The sequence below is a fragment of the Amblyomma maculatum genome, chromosome 5 (assembly GCF_055883805.1).
Source record: "Amblyomma maculatum isolate TAMU_Amacu chromosome 5, ASM5588380v1, whole genome shotgun sequence".
Classification (NCBI taxonomy): Eukaryota; Metazoa; Arthropoda; class Arachnida; order Ixodida; family Ixodidae; genus Amblyomma; species Amblyomma maculatum.
The window spans coordinates 3,262,488-3,279,720 of NC_139348.1; the positions used below are offsets into that span (position 1 = coordinate 3,262,488).

A 17,233-nucleotide genomic window follows, 5' to 3' on the forward strand; every position below is an offset into this window, starting at 1 on the left:
GTTCATATTGTTAAGCAGCACACCGTGCTACTATCCTCTCGCAACAATATCAAGATAAAGTTACCCACTTTTCCTCTTTCAGTAAATTAGAGCCAATTTTATTCTTTATTCCTGCTTGATTCGCTTTTAAAATGCTTTAAGAAAGGAAAATAACACAAACAAACAAGCAGCTATATTTGTAGCGCCGCTGCCATCGGCTTCACTGCTACAGGTAAACACGGTTGTTGGTATCTGTGGTAGATATTATCAGGTTTATTTAGTTTATTTATTCATTTTATTGTATTTAGGGATATATGTTAGCTCTCCCAATCACAGTTTTAACAAAACATGGGCCCCTTAGTAAATGACACGTTCTTCAAGCGACCTCGGTGGCGCAGCAGTCTTAGTGTTCATAGACCTGTATAGAATTATTATACTAACTGTGTGTCGTGTCCATGACGTCAATGTTTGCAGGTGCCGTATTCCACTGAGAAAACGAGGCTACCATATGAAAAAATTCAGCTTTAAATTGTGCTGCCGTGTTTCTGAGTTCCAGAGCCGAGTATTTGCTAATTTGGGAAAGCGTTTTGTAATGAAGCAGAAAAAAATGTTTTAAAAGTCAGCAGACTGTTCTTTAAAGATAATGTGAAGAACGCACGCACGCACGCACGCACGCACACACACACACACACACACACACGCACGCACGCACGCACGCACGCACGCACGCACGCACACACACACACACACACACACACACACACACACACACACACACACACACACACACACACACACACACACACACACACACACACACACACACACACACACACACACACACACACACACACACACACACACACACACACACACACACACACACACACACACACACACACACACACACACACACACACACACACACACACACACACACACACACACACACACACACACACACACACACACACACACACACACACACACACACACACACACACACACACACACACACACACACACACACACACACACACACACACACACACACACACACACACACACACACACACACACACACACACACACACACACACACACACACACACACACACACACACACACACACACACACACACACAAAATCTTCAACTGCCCCGGAAATAAGGAACTGCAGTTGGCGATAGCTAGCGAGGCTCTAAAAGCAGTTAAGAAATGCGTCTACGTATGACAGATAGTGCCCGCAGATTCAGACCACGAAAAGGAAATAAGAAGAATCAGATTGGGGTGAAGCCCATTCAAGCGAATGCTACCAGATCATGAATGACAGCATACCAGTATCCCTACAAGAAAACTGTACATAACAGCTGTCTTACCGATACTCACATGGGGAGCAAAAACGTGGAGGCTGACAGAGAGTTCAGCTTAAATTGAGGACCACGCCAAGAGGTGTGACACGAAAAATGGTTGGCCCTAACGTTAAGAGAGACAAGTGTCGAATGGCTACAAATACGAGTTATTGATATTCCAGTATAAATAAAAAAGAATAAATGGGCATGAGAGGTCGTGTAATGCGAAGGCGAGATAACCGATGGCCCGTAATGATGGATGACTTGATTCAAAGAGAATTCAAGCGTGGCAAGGGCCAGAAGAAATTCAGATGGGTGGATGTGATTAGGAAGATTGCAGTGATCAAGTTGATGCAGCTGGCACAGGACCAGATTAATTGGAGGGATATAAGACAGGTACAGTGAGTCTAGTTAGGCTGATGATGATGACCGGTGGATGTGCGGTGAATGCTGTGGTCTGTCCAAGAGACTTGGGATCGAGGCTTGAGCGGGGCGTCGTTCAGCAGACAGAAGCCGCTTCTCTGTGACAGGAACACAAAGTTTTGAGAGAGAGAGCGCCCTGACGCCAGACGCACGCATTATGTGTTCAGTTCGCCAGGAGTCTCTGGGGGAGCAGTGTACATTTCGATGCATATGCGAGCTCGCCGGCGAGGACATGGTGTTAATTTAGGCGCGTTCGTTGTCCCGCCATTCCCACTTGCCCCTCATAACAGTGTCGATTGTTCATCGAGGCACAACGTTGACCTTCACCATAGACGCGGTCACAACAGCCAGTATGCCCGGAAGGTTTCTGTAGTTGTTGCAGTAACCGTGCACCACGAAGTTGCCGTTGCACGCTTCCATCGGCGCCAAATCGAGTGTGCATAATCGCCATTGACTTTGTAGGTATGCTTTGGTGCTACGCCGAGTAAACGGCTTTTACAGACATCGTTTGGCACTACATTTGGTGCTTGCAATGTATCTTCCTCACGTACACCCTCACATCACCTGGTTTGTGTTGTGCACGTGATTAGTGTCATTTTTGCCACCCACACACACGTGCAAGTAGGGGAATTCGCCACAGCCCGTCAACCACCCCAACAGGTCGTAGAATGTTTCTGAGACGCTGCTTAATACTGTGACCACGTTGTTGGAATCCTGCTTCACTGGAGGAATTTTCTCTTCTACGTGGCCTAAGTGGAAAGGCGCTCAGTTCAAAACTCCGACACAACAAGCACCCAAACTTCCCTTGTTCTGACCAGCCAACTTTCTGCAAAGGCTCCGTTATGCTTCTCTCTCTCATAGATATATTTTCTATGAAGGTGACCAGCTGAATGCTGAAAAAAGGACCTTTGTGCCACCGGGTGGGCAGTCAGCGCACCTTAGGGCTTCATAAGCAATTTCTGCTTTTTTCCCACCCCAATAAAGGGGGAACTAAACAGGGAATAATAGTTTTTAGTGTAAAGGAGCTACTTTGGTCATCTGATGAAAAGAGAGGAGTCGCTGGAGAAAGATTTGATGTTGGGAAAGGTTGAGGGTCGCCGGAGAAGGGGTAGGCAGCGAACGCGATGGTTAGATGGCATCCTCGAGGCGCTGCAGATGAAGTTATGTAATGTTAGGAAGATAGTGAGAGACCGGAAAGCGTGGCGTGACATGGTCCATAGGGTCACGAAGAGTCGGACACGACAGAACGACTGAACTGAACTGAACTGAAAGCAGCTTAGATACAAAGAAAGTTTGTAAACTAAAAAAAAAAATAAAAAAATGTTTAGTTCATGGCTCAAAATGCCTGCGCACAGGTCTCGGTGCTCTCTTCTAGTTAAGGGAAACGTCGAATGAAGTCACCTGCGTCGCCGTTGCCTCAGCTTTTATGGTACTTTACCACGAAGCTATGTTCTGCAGCGTTAGGCTCCACGGCAGATGTCTTGCATTTTCCCATGATATGCTACGTAGCCAAATACGTGGAAAGAGAGGAGGCGCTCTTTCTAGTTCTTCAATGATGCGCTAACGCGCTCAGTTTACAGTTCTTTCAAGTCAAAATGGAACGATCTATTGGACTACAAAGTCGGGCCCAGCTACACAGCACTGAAGTTATTTGTATTGCACATACGATGTATGCGCACTCCTATGCGCTCTTTCGCTTCGCACGAAGCGTTAAATCTATACCTCTACCGTAACCGGTCATTTGTATCCCAGTGAAATGTAAACAAGTGGCAGAAATTAGATTCCTAATTTACGGGTGTGAGCTGCAAATGAGCGCTCCTTGCCTCGAAGTCTCTTCACTTTTATGAGTTCTTGTTCCCTAAGCTGTCTATGAGTTGACTCGTGACCTCTGATTAATTATTACTGTAGTTTTTCGCAGTACCCAGCCAATCCCAGTAACAAAAAATATCACATTTAGTAGGTGTTCATTGCGTATTCGACTATGCGCGGTAATGTTAAGCTCTAGCGGGTATCGATAACTATCACTTAGCTTGTGGCTTAAGTAGATAACCTCTGCTTTTTCCAGTTTCCTATTCTCCATTTTTACTGTAAGCCGGAACTATATCCCGTAGACGCATAAACACCTGTCGAAGGTGTAAAGCATTTTCCGACCAGCTATAGCTTGAGGAGCCTACACTTTTCTAAAGCCAGCTAAGTCAGCTTATATGGCTCATTGTCCATAGCTTTAGAGACATTAAAGCTTCAATAGGCAGCTAAAGATAACTGTATTACTAGCATTCTATAGCTTCAGGAGCATAAACATTTCTATAGCTTGCTTTAACTGATTCTATGGCTTGAAGCCTGTAGCTTTAGAGGCATTCAAATTTTTATAGACAGCTAAAGATAACTGTATGACTAAGAGTCTATAGCTCCAGGAGCATAAACTTTTCTATAGTTAGCTAAAGAGATTTTGTATGCTCCAGAAGCTATAGGCAAAGTGGTATACAATTTTCTATACCTGCCTATAGATAGTTCAATAGCACTTTATAGCTGACTATAAAGGTCCATAGATAGACATAGCTAACCATGCACTTTTCCATTGAAGCACATAGACCATTTTTGTATGGGATTGAATCACATTACTCTGGTGATCGCGGTGCACGCTGCCCAGCCAGCTTCCTTCTGAGAGGATCGGCGACAGCTAATGAGGGAAACTATTCCGTGCATTGCTCTAAATCGACAACCTCTCTTCAACCGCTGTGGCGAAACAAATCATCTTTGGCGGCAATGCCCTGATCGACAGCAACCCCTGCGAAGTACTATACCAGGACGAAATCAGGCTTGGTCATTAAAGCCTCATTATTTTGTTCAAGTCTAACCGCCTCTCCGCTCCGGGGATTTTCATATTGTCAATGTAACTTATTGGTTTCAGGGGGACCGCAACTCTAAAGGCGGAGTCACACTACGGAAACACAACAGTGACATCAACCGAACAAGTTCGCTAAACAAGCCGCCAACAAATTTCCGAACCAACACGTTCCCCACCAGCATGTCACACCGCACGAGCAGCCGGAAAGCCGCACAGGTTGCTGCAGTGCTGCATCGGTGGGACCGTGTTCGGCAACCTAAAAGGAAACAGTGTCCGTTAACGCTGTTCGGCCTGTTCGTCGGCCGGGATATTTCCGGGCGTCAACACACCAACCAAAGTACTCATATTTTAGCTGATTGACTTATTCCTGCACATTTCCTACTTGCAGATATGTTTTTGCTTTTTTTGCAGAAAGTTTTCTTGCAAACCATTTTCCACGTTGTGGCGTCTTGCAGGCAGCGCATGCAGGAGAGCGCTCACGCGGCGGCGGTACCTCGTCCAGTTGTCGAGGGCATGAGCAGTTGAGTGAGATCGCTCCAGCCGCACACCGGCGTTTAGTTTCATGGGGATTATACGTACATGATGAGATATAAACAATTGTCGAATACACCTCACTATGGTGAAAACTATACTTAATTGACCTTTTCATTCACTAAAACTTGTAAAGGCTGCCGCAGACGGCGCGCCGATGCTCCGCGTTGTCCGTCGTCGCAGCCGAAACCACGGAGTCGGGAGTCGGCCTTGTAGCGCTGCTTGGTTTGATGCAGTGCACCTTCATATCAGAAAAAAAGTTGCTATCAGAAGGACTGCCTGCTATATTTGTGCAACACCAGCATGCCTGCCCAAAGCGCGGAGCCTCGGTAAAGGTGCCTCCCGCGGGTGGCGATGATATGCTCTCTTCTTGCCTGCCTGCCGTACACGTCGCTAGGCCTTGTCTGTTTCGGCGGACGGCGCTCCTAATTCCTGAACAGGTCAACAGCTTCTAAACTTTAATAAAGATTCGTTTTTGTCATCGCTTTAAAGGGAAGCGCATTTCAGTAAAATACATCGAATAAGACGTGCGTTTGGCAGCCGTAACTAATTTGTTCTCCACAAGTAGCGCCGACGACTGCTGTCGGCCGCTTGTAGCATTGTTCGGCGGACCGGGTCACACCGGCGCTTCGTGATGATTGCACGCGCGTCTTGTGATGCAATCGTCGATTTCAATTCACTGCAGTTAATTCTATATTCGATGATCATTTTCATTCACTGAAATTCTCAAATAGTATCCACAATCAGCAAATTTTTACACGAGAAAGCAGCGCTCAAGACGGTGCACAAAAGCGGTGCCTCAGTGCGATGCAAACTAAAGCGCACAAGCATTTTCGTGCCCTCCTTCATCGTTAAAACCACTTCAGACTAAGAGACAGCCTCTTTGGCTATTTAATTTTTCACAGGCCCGCGTATAGCGCACTAATTTGGGCGAAATTGTAGTGAAATGGGCGGCTCCTGACATCGGCGCCACAGCGAGCAGCAAGTTTCCGCGGTGTGACATGGCGTTGCCCAACTGTCGAAGAACAAGTCCGCGAGCGCTGTTGGCGGGAGGTGACGACATGTCTCGCCAACACTACGCGCCCATGCTTTTGACGGACCGAGTTGACCAACTGTTTCCGCGGTGTATATTTGTATGATGCTTCTGAAAGAACACTCGATTTAGCAGCGTGAAAAAGCAGATGCCATTACTAACGCCGCCATCGAACTTCCTCATCGCTATTACAAATAAAAATTGCTCACCACGCATACGACAGATCTACACGTTAACTTTATTTTGTCTTTATACTTTTATTTTTCGTTAACAAGGTTTAAGCGCTGTGTTAAAAGAAACCCGGTACGTAACTATACAGCTACCTCTGGCATGTCCTACTGAGAGCTGTACATAACAGAACGATGTTTTAGGCTTGGGACGGCGCAGTGTCGTACGCGTAATGGACTCAAATGGCCATTTCGTGTACATCTCTAGAGTAGGCCTGACTTGAACACTCCTTTCGCATTGTCCGTAGTGTTCGGATTAATGTGATGTTCGATTTCCGACTTTAGTAACCTCACAACCATCGAAGTGACTGGACAGCTTTCCTGCCCTTTCGCTTGTTTTATGGGACGAGTGAAGAGCTGAAACTTGAGAATAATGTCATTTCTATGATGGGAACTGCAATAACGCTTTTCGGGTTTTCTTCCCTAAATTCTATAGGTTTACGCGAAAGGCTTCATAACTAAAGAAAACTAGCTGACGTTTATCTGCTCTTACACAAACTAAGCCGCGAGAAAGCACTGTTTGGAATAATTTGACGTGATTTCGTTGGTGGTTTAACCCTGAGTTTTTTTTTTTTTTTATGGCACTGTCTTGTGTAAATCAAGACATAACAAAGTCTTGCGCACACAAAATGGGTAAAAGCTTATTTTTTGCAAATGGAGCTGCTTGATTCCAGCGGCTACCCTCAGTTCCAACTAATTGGCATTGCCGAGACGTGCTTGAAACACCTAAGAACGCATAACCAGCTTTCTGTGCCAAAGAAGGATGAAGGAAAGAAGCATTTTGCAATCCTGCCATACCTACACGGGATCTCACCCAGGCTGAAGAAGATTGAGCAGAAGTTCGGAGTGAAAGTCGTCCTTTCCGCTCCCTTAGAGTTTAAAGGAATCTGTAAAACGTCAACCAGGAAGAACCTGCGGGCGAGAGAAGGCGATGATGTGGTGTGAGCCAAGTTTCGCCTCTTGTCCCATGCTCAGTTGGAGTCGTTTATAAAATTCCGTTGTCCTAGGGCAAGTGCTACGTGGGAAAAACTAAACGCTGCCTAGATTAAAGGCTTTTCGACAACAGGAGGAATTGCTCCCTGCAGGCTCCTTGAAACTTTGTGACTAATTGCCTCAAACACCAGTGTCACCCACCTTTTGAGAACACGGTAATATTGGCACGTACAAACGATAGGAAAACGCGTGAGGTTACTGAGGCCTTCACCATGAACTCAGATAAGAGTTTATAGTTTTGCTCCCGGTCCGTTACGTTCACTCGAAGGGAAGTACTTATCTTGCGCAGTTATAAACGAATATCATGAGTGTCACCTAAACGTGTGCTTCTGTTGAGGATGGTCGCGAATGAAACACTTGGTCGGTAGATTTGTTCCATTCTCACCATCATCACTGCGTGGCTGAGTGGTTTCTTGCTTTTCTGCCGTTTACCACCCGACCATTGTCACGTGTACTTGTCTGATTCGTCCCAGTCTTCTGCAATAAACCTTCAGTTGGCAGATTGCGCTTAACGTCTCTGTCCGTCTCCTTAACACATTTATGTCCTCCCAATAAGCGCATCTTTAAAAAAATTATGCCTTTTCAACGAGCCCAATTCCAGGCACTTCTTAGCGCTGAGAGACTGGCACAGTTTTCGCAAAGTGTTAAAAGTCTTTATTGCACATGTTAGTTTAAATTCACAAAAATGGTGTTATGATGAGTGTGGTAGCTCAAAATTACGTAGGTTCCTCCTGCACAGACTGCGTTAGATAACAGTGTCAGCCATGGCTAGGCCAGGCTTAGCTAGGTGTAATAGTCTATATGTATGGGCAACCAGCAATTCACGAACGATTTTATTGCTCACCTCTGACAATCGTATCAATATCTCCGACCTACAATGGCCCCATTCTGTTACTTCGGGATATTCTGGAATTGCACGAGGCAAGCTCTTCGCCACCAGGAGTGAATGTGAGCTAAGTTTAAATATGCATAAAAATTAGTGAACGATTACAGATCCAAATGAGAGATAACGTTGAATCAGTTTGTTGATGCTGTTTTATTAAACATTACTTGCCCATGGAATCACTCTAGACTGAATCAGCACCACACACGACAAACAGGACACGAGGCGATCTCACAAAGACATACATCCGCTTCTTCTGAAAATAGCCCCTATATGGTTTTGGGCCCCCGCGGCCCTCCGAATGTTTGAAACTAGATGTGCTTCTTTCCATTCGTCTCAGTGTATACGCGTGCAGCGCAACTGTGCAAGGGCGAAAAGCACTGACGGTCACTCATTGCGGTGCATGGAGCGAAGAGCCACGTTTGCATGAAGATGACAGTAGAGCATCGCATCGTATTTCGTGGTGCCTCACGGTAATATGATGCGACAGCGTTTACATGTAGCGCATCACCTCTAGCGCTGTAGTGGCGGAACGCAGTGTCGCGTATTGAAAGCAACGGTGGCACCAGGTTGTAACTTTTTCAGATTTGATTTAATATTTATTTGATTTATATCAAAGTAAGAGAACAGCTGTAATAAATAATAAAAACAGCGTATGCAGACAAATTAAATACTTCGCCGTCTTTGTTTATCCAACCCGAAGCTATTTGAATATCCGCGCTCTATGGTCATGGAGCCCAACAACGCTGTCCGATGCCAGAAGCTATCTAACATTTGAGGCGTTTTGTCGCCAGAACTGCGTGGTGCGGGCACCTTTAGGCAAATAAAAATGTTGGTTCATCATTCGTTTGCAGCGAATGCGAAGCATAGTGGAGCGGCAACGACGAATTGGTGGTGAGGCGAGCGGCCGCCGTTCCGTCGGACGCCGCCATTTTGCACTTAAGTCGATGCGACCGGATTTACATGCACGGAGAAAGTCTACTTACCTCTCTCAATCGCCGCGTTTACATGAAGACGACAGTAGGGCATCGCATCGCATTTCATAGCGAATCACGGTAATGCATGCGACAGCGTTTGCATGTAGCGCATCATCTCTAGTGATCTATAGTGGCGGCACGCGGCGTCGCATCTTGAAAGCAACGGTAGCACCAGGCTAGAAAATGTTCAAATTTTATTTAAAATTTGTGCTATTTATACCAGAGTAAGAAAAAAGCTGTAATAAATAATAAAAACCGTGAATGAAGAGAAATTAAATACTTCGCCGCCTTTGTTTATCCAACACGAAGCTATTTGTATATCCCGCGCTCTTTGGTCATAGCACCCAACAACGCTTACTCGCTAAGCCTAACAGCTGTGTGATTCCAGAAGCTATCTTAAAATTTGAGGCGTTTTGTCGGCAGAATTGCGTGGTGCGGGCATCGTTAGACAAATAAAAAGCTTCGTTCATCATTCGTTTGCAGCCAACGCGAAGCTTAGTGGAGCGGCAATGATGAATTGGTGGTAAGTGGAGCGGCCGCAGCTTTGCCGGACGTCGCCATCTTGCCCTTAAGTCGATGCGACTACGTTTACATGCACGAAGAAAGTCGACTTACCACTCTCAATCCAGACTTGCCTGGCGTATTAATGCGATGCGCTTTCCTAACGCATTACTCCCGTTTACATAAATGCGATACGCTAGGAACCTAGTGCGATACGATGCGATGCGATGCTCTAGTTGTCTCATTCATGTAAACAAGGTTCAGTAGTACGCGAAGGATGCGTGAAGATCACAACGCCGAATTAGCATTGTCAGCCGTGGCTTTGAAGTGACCAGGTGCGCGGTGTGAACGCGTAAACGACATGCTTGATTGCGTAAGGAAACGTTGAAATGATCTGGTGTTTGGTTATTTGTTGTTCTCTCTCACAGTAAGAGAGGGGCCTGTGTACAGATGAAGGTTGTGGGCCAGAGACCGCAATTTGGCAGGCCATGATGGTCGTTCGGGTAGCTCGAGTCGCGGCCGTTTGTATGTGTTGACTGTTTTGTTGCTCTTTTTGCTTTCATATGTTCCTCCGGAGAGTGTTATTACTTCTAGAAAAGTCGGAAGGGGTGTGGTAAGCATCCAGGAAGCAATCAATCACGCTGATGATTGCTGCAATTTGCTACAGTTCAAGTGTGGGCTTGGCCCCGAGGCATTAAAACTTAGCCCGACAGCCGAGTCGAGTGTCCTGTGCTATAGCTTAACTCTTCACCTTCGACTAGGCCGAGCTAGCCAGATCCATATGTATAGCTAAATTTGCTGTATGTATCGTAAAGTTTTCTGTTAAACATAAGTTAATCTTTTTGCTATCTCCAAGTGTCGCTATCCGTATTTCTTCAGTAATCTTCGTTTCACCTCACTGCCCGGAAGAGTAAGGCCTGCAAATTTACTGCTTTATTTATGTTCCTTAGATCAACTTCATGTTTGGGCCCCACCGCGGTGACTCAGTGGCTAGGGGAACACAATTACCAAACCGCAGCCCGCTCGCGACGGCTTTATTTCTGTGTAGGTGAGGCTCAAGGCGCCCGTGCAATGTCCAATGTCAATGCACGTCGAAGAACTAATGGTAACCAAAATTCTTCATATCGCTCCAGTAGGGCATCCATCATAGACAGCTGCTTTGAGGCGTTGAACATCATAAGCCGTAACCTAAGCTGGGCTGCACGGACTGCAGTGAGAAACCCGATCTGAGCGGCGTTTCAGTTAGATACTGGTGCAGTTAGCACTACGATAATTATGATAGCGATTAATCCATCATGAAAGCATTGTGATGCCTCTGAACTTTGTTGTAAGGAAAAGAGGCCACATTTCGCCCTTATACCTCCTGTAGCGTATTAAATTTAAAAATTATTTACTACATAAATAACTTGTTTACCCAATCAGCTACACTACTCTACTACTGCGCTCCTTTCTCTTTCACATCCTTACTCTCTTCACGTAAGACAATTATTGTGCCCTTTTTTTCCCCATTTTCCCTCAGTGGGCGTGGGAGGAGCTACGTGATGCGGCTCTTCAATTTTGTCCGTTTTTTTTCCCAGGTTACTTCCTATCTACAGCTTGGCGCCCAGTGTACTTCGGATGCGTGGAATTGCAGTGACGCGCCTGTGCGTTTCGTCGGCCTTCACGATGAAAATTTTGACCAACACTGGCAACCCTGCTGGATAACCTCTCCGTGGATCAAGGCGTCCGGATCGACTATGCCATCAACACCCGTCGTCGATAAGAACTGCTGGCGTGCTCCGGAACTGTTCAGTGGTCGTGGGAGCAGCTACGTGATGCGGCTCTTCAATTTTGTCCGTTTTTTTGCCCAGGTCAGTAACGACTCTTGTCTATACGCTAGTAAATCGGACAATGCCTGTTTGTTGCTGTTCCCACGCCCGGGAATACTTTTGTCTTTGCTACGCGAGTGCGCGATGGTTGTTAAAGAATTGCTTTTGCTGTCTGGTGACGTGGAAGAAAACCCAGGACCGGGACGCAATACGCGTCCACAAGAACCAGCAGCTAATGATGATACACAGCAGAAACAATTAAGTGATCTGTTTTCATTGCTACAAGACATGAATACTCGAACCGCCAAAATGGAGAACGACCAAGTTGACTTAATCAGTACTGTAAATGAAATCAAGAAGAGCCAGGAGGCTATTCAGAATCATCTATCAGATATTGACAGAAGGCTAACTGTAGTTGAAGGCAAAGCTGCCGCTAGTGAATCTTTGCAGAAGGAATGTCAACGACTGCAAAGTTTTGCTGATAACCTAGCTTGCGAAAATTTGAAACTGAGGGCTAGTCAGGCAGAGCTCGAAGATAGGCAGCGCCGTGATAATCTTCTGTTTTTTGGCCTTTCTGACAGCGATTCTGAGTCCTGGGATGACACTGAAGTAAAGCTTCTGAATGTACTTTCATCCGCCTTGAACTTGACACCATCGGAACTATCAATTGAACGGGCTCATAAACTTGGTACTTTTTCTGAGGATAAAAGCAGGCCGGTTATTGTGAAGTTCTCATCTTTTAAAACTAGGCAAAAAATTCTCTCTTCAAGTGCTAAACTGAAAGATAAAGACATTAAGGTAAGCGAAGATTATTCTCTCATGACTCGGCAGGCACGGAAAAAACTCGTAGAATTTGGTATCGCTCAAAAGTCTAAATTCAAACTGCGCTATAATAAGCTTTACATGAACGGCAAGTGTTACTGTTACGACCAGCTTAATGACAGCGTTTCTGAAGTTCGCAGTACTACAAGCTTTTCACCGGAAACTACTGTACAATAACGATGCGTGAGGGGTAGTGGGCAATCCTCGCTGTCTGAGCGTTCATTATCTTTCCTTTACACAAATATTAGAAGTGTCGTGCCTAAACGTGATGAGCTATGCGCGACTATCGATGCATGCGATGCTGATATTGTTTGCCTTACTGAAACGTGGCTTTCAGCAAAAGTTGATAGCTCTGAAATCTTTCATTGCAATAAGCATTTTACCACATATCGGTGTGATAGGGGTGACAGAAATGGTGGTGGCGTTTTGATAGCTGTTGCCGACACACTTTTTTCTTCTCCTGTTCATGTCGTCACCAGTTTAGAACTTATCTGGGTTGAACTGCGCACGCGCTTTAAAAAACTGATCTTGGGAGTTTGCTATCGCCCTCCCTCGTACAGTGCCACGTTTTTTGAAGAACTTCATGATGCTATTTGCGCCATTACCGGTCGTTTTCCAAACGTTCCTACTGTTTTGGTAAGTGACTTCAATTTTCCAACTATATTTTGGTCCAATGAACGTTCTTATGTTGATCCTTTTTCTACAGAGTGCGATGGTTTTTTTGCGCATGTGTGCCGACTTTAATTTCTCCCAACTTGTTACCCAGCCTACCCGTGTTACATCTTCTTCGTCAAACTTGTTAGACCTTGTTCTCACCACGTCGCCTGATATCGTTGCTCCAATATCATGTTTGCCAGGTTTAAGTGATCATTGCATGCTCCATTTTTCAGTAAATGTCGCGATACCACATCGATATAACACTTCTAAATATATCCGTGACTACCAAAAGGCAAACATTGATGCAATTAATCGTGAACTCGCTGCTTTTATCGATGAATACTTGCCCTCTTTTCATGACCGCCCAATTGAAATTAACTGGACCCTTTATAAGGATAAAATATCCTCCCTGGCTAATTCTTACGTTCCGCTGCAAAAAATATTAATTAACAACTGTTCGCCCTGGTATAATTCTTCACTAAAACGGCTATCAAACAAAAAGAAACGTCTGTTTCGCTCCGCCAAAGTGTCTAATTCTATGCCCCGGTGGGACGCTTACTATTCTGCTGCGTCTGCATATAAATCGGCACTAAAACAAGCTAAGGAGTCATTTTTTAGTCATACTCTTCCATCGATGCTATTAAATAACCCAAAACAATTTTGGAACGTGGTTAAGAAAACTGACCCATCTACAATCAATCTGAAAACTGCAGATGAACAATTAGTTCCTAGTGAAATGTGTGCTGATGTTCTTAATGATGTGTTTACTGCTTCTTTTACTAACAATTTAATTACCGAAATTCCTCATTACCCACCGCGTGACTTCCTTGTTATGGACCCCGTTATAATGGATCCTGTGGGCGTAGAAAAAATAATTGAACAACTGAAGATGTCATCATCATGCGGAGTGGACAACATTAACTCAAAATTTTTGAAAAATACTAAAGTGTATAGTGCCATTATTTTTGCTGAACTGTTTAAACAATCTCTTGAGTGTAGCTGTGTTCCTAGCGACTGGAAGGTGGGCAAGGTGGTTCCCCTGCACAAGTCTGGGGACAAACATTCTCCTAATAACTACCGACCCATTTCACTTACTAGCATCCCATGTAAGATCATGGAACATGTTATCTGCTCTCATCTCGCCAATTTTCTTGAATCAAATTCTTTCTTCAGTCATTCCCAACACGGGTTTCGTAAAACATTCTCATGCGAGACTCAGCTTCTATGCTTTTCACAAGACCTTCATTTCATTCTTGACCGGGGTTCCATAGCAGACTGCATATTCCTCGATTTCTCCAAAGCTTTCGATAAAGTTTCTCACCAATTACTACTCTTAAATTAAGTAACCTCAAACTCGACCCTAACATCGTTTCGTGGCTTCAGTCTTTTCTCACTAACCGTTCTCAATACGTGACAGCAAATAAATCGAACTCTCGTTCCTCTCCAGTGGGCTCAGGCGTTCCCCAGGGCTCCGTACTAGGGCCCCTACTTTTTCTAATCTATATTAATGATTTGCCTAACACCATTGCTTCTTATGTGTGTCTCTTTGCTGACGATTGTGTCATTTACCGTGAAATTAACAGTGACTCTGACATTTCTGTTCTTCAGTCTGATATTAACCAAGTTTCAGAGTGGTGTAAATTATGGCAAATGGAGCTTAACATTAACAAGTGCAAACACATGCGTATTTCTCGTCGTAACAATGAAATAGCTAATTACAACCTCAATAATACTCCTCTTGAAACTGTGTCTTCGTATAAATACCTTGGTGGGCGCATAACTTCTAATCTTTCTTGGAATCTGCATGTGGAATCTATTACTAACAATGCTAACCGCATGTTGGGGTACCTGCGCCGAAACTTTAACCTTTCTCCTAGTTCAATAAAATTGCTTCTTTATAAAACCCTTGTTCGTCCTAAACTGGAATATGCAGCCTCTGTCTGGGACCCTGGCCTTGCATCTCTAGAATCTGAAATCGAATCTGTTCAAAACCGCGCGTCACGTTTTATACTTTCCAACTATCACCGTAACTCCAGTGTTACCGTCATGAAAACAACATTATCATTGCCACCGCTTTCACTATGCAGAAAAATTTCTCGCTTATGCCTATTTCACAAAATCTATTACCACAATCCTGTCCTTAAGAGCCGGCTACTAACTACCCCCACATATGTTTCAGGTCGCATTGATCATCTTCACAAAGTAGGTGTTCCGTCATGTCGTACTAAACACGCCTCTTATTCTTTTGTTCCAAACACTTCTGTCAGTTGGAACCACCTTCCTAGCCACATTGCTGATATTATGGACCCAAATTCTTTTAAGACTGCTGTATGTGATTTATATTTATAGATGGTAGTCAATTGTTTTTGTTCGTTTTCGGTGACATTGTTGACTGTCGGAAATGTTTTTTTTTTGTCTCAACTGCTTTTCCGCTTTTTTTTTTTTGCGCCAATCTTCTTTTTTTTTATCACTTTTCGCCGTGTTATTGTTTCTCCTATGTTGTTTTATGCTGCACTGTACCCTCTACCAATGTACCTTTCCCACTCCCCTCTTTAATTCCTTCGGGCCCTGAAGGTACATGAATAAATAAATAAATAAATAAATAAATAAATAAATAAATAAATAAATAAATAAATAAATAAATAAATAAATAAATAAATAAATAAATAAATAAATAAATAAATAAATAAATAAATAAATAAATAAATAAATACCCTCCACCCCCCCCCCCCTCCCACCGCTCTATTGAAATAGCTCGTGTGGCTCGAGACCGGTAGCGCTTCAAATCTCGACATTATAGCACGGCAGAGCAAACACAGCATTGCCGTACTACCATACGCTAAGCAAAGTTTGAAGTGGAGACGACGAGGGAAGTAACACGCAGAGTTTTGTGAATGCCTGCCTAAAAATTGACTTCTGACAATAGTTGTATTAATGGCTTTCCCTTGACATTCGGTCAGAAGTTCAGAACTAAGGGCAGCGCATTTCTCTTCGCAGAAAGAAAAAAGTCCATGCTCTCTGATTATAACGAGCATTTATCTTTCAGGCTATTTGAAAACAATTCGCAGATGGTCATTGAGATTCATGTGGCAGTACACGGCCGCGTTACATTTTTACAGCACGCTACAACAATATTGTTGTGTTCTTGTGCTTTGCAATTGAGGAGAACGAGGTAGCCGGGCACTGAAGTAGCGAACAAAGGAACAATAAACGTTTATTAGACGAGCACGTCAAAATGCGTACACTGAGATTTTACCAAAGAGGGTAAGGCAAACCTTACAGCTGCTTTTATAGAGCTCAATAGATGGCGCAATAAGAGACCACAGTTGCCCGGCGGTTATACAGGAACAAGCCAGATTCAGCCGAACATGACAAATTTGTCGCCTATGCAAAAAAAAAAAATGGCATTAATGTTCGCTTTTGAATTATTCTGGTGTGGCACATTCCTTTTCGGCGACTTAGACCATGGGAGATGTCCAGTAGTCGCCGACTTTTCTGTCAGGTATAGGCTTCGAGCATAATGTGACCATCATATACGCTTCAGTTCAGAGAGGTGGATACTTCATTGTCACCTGCTAGAGGCAGGGGAGTGTCCACTTCTCTGCGAGGCTGCGAGGCTTTTGTACTGTGAACTTTGATGCCGTCGGACAGTCTTTCCCGACATAACAACAATAACCCTACTGTGTTAAACGACTGCCACTGGCAAGCTCTCTATTTTTCAAGGCGGTGAGGCTTGAACAGTCGACGGCGCCGACTTCGGCACCTCTGGCGACAGCGTTTTTTTAACGTGGGAGTACTGGAGTACTAACGCTGTCACGTTAAGATGCATCACGCCTCTGCCGCACAAACGTTACTGGAAACAGACAGAGAGAGGACGAAAGAGAATAACTGCAAGGTAGGGAGGTTAGCTAGGCGATGCCTAGTAGGCTACCCTACACGTGGAGAAGGGAGAGAGGAAGAAAAGGGATAGAAAGAGCGGTAGCGAATTGAGCTTTGCAAATGTCTATAGACAAATGTGAGAGTTGCTGGAAATGAAATAGTAGTTAGTGCTTTCTTGTAAACAGCTTTCAATTGCCTAAATGTCAGTAATGGCAATGAACAACATTCTAAGTTTGTCGAGTCGTCTACACACAATTTCTGCTCCGTAAAGTGTCCCTTGCGTTTTCAGTATGCTATTTATTAGATAAAGATGCAATCTG

General features: G+C 44.4%; 1 protein-coding gene across 1 annotated transcript; it reads left to right on the forward strand.

Moving 5' to 3' along the window:
- The first annotated feature begins 11,310 nt into the window (after positions 1 to 11,310).
- Positions 11,311 to 12,937, forward strand: LOC146187630 (uncharacterized). Its single transcript, XM_084603038.1, has one exon. It carries the CDS (start codon positions 11,484 to 11,486, stop codon positions 12,552 to 12,554), a length of 1,071 nt encoding a protein of 356 aa, XP_084459164.1. The 5' UTR covers positions 11,311 to 11,483; the 3' UTR covers positions 12,555 to 12,937.
- The last annotated feature ends 4,296 nt before the right edge of the window (positions 12,938 to 17,233 follow it).

Coding starts and splice junctions, on each gene's coding strand:
- LOC146187630 (XM_084603038.1), top strand. CDS start 11,484: ATGCCATCAACACCCGTCGTCGATAAGAACTGCTGGCGTGCTCCGGAA.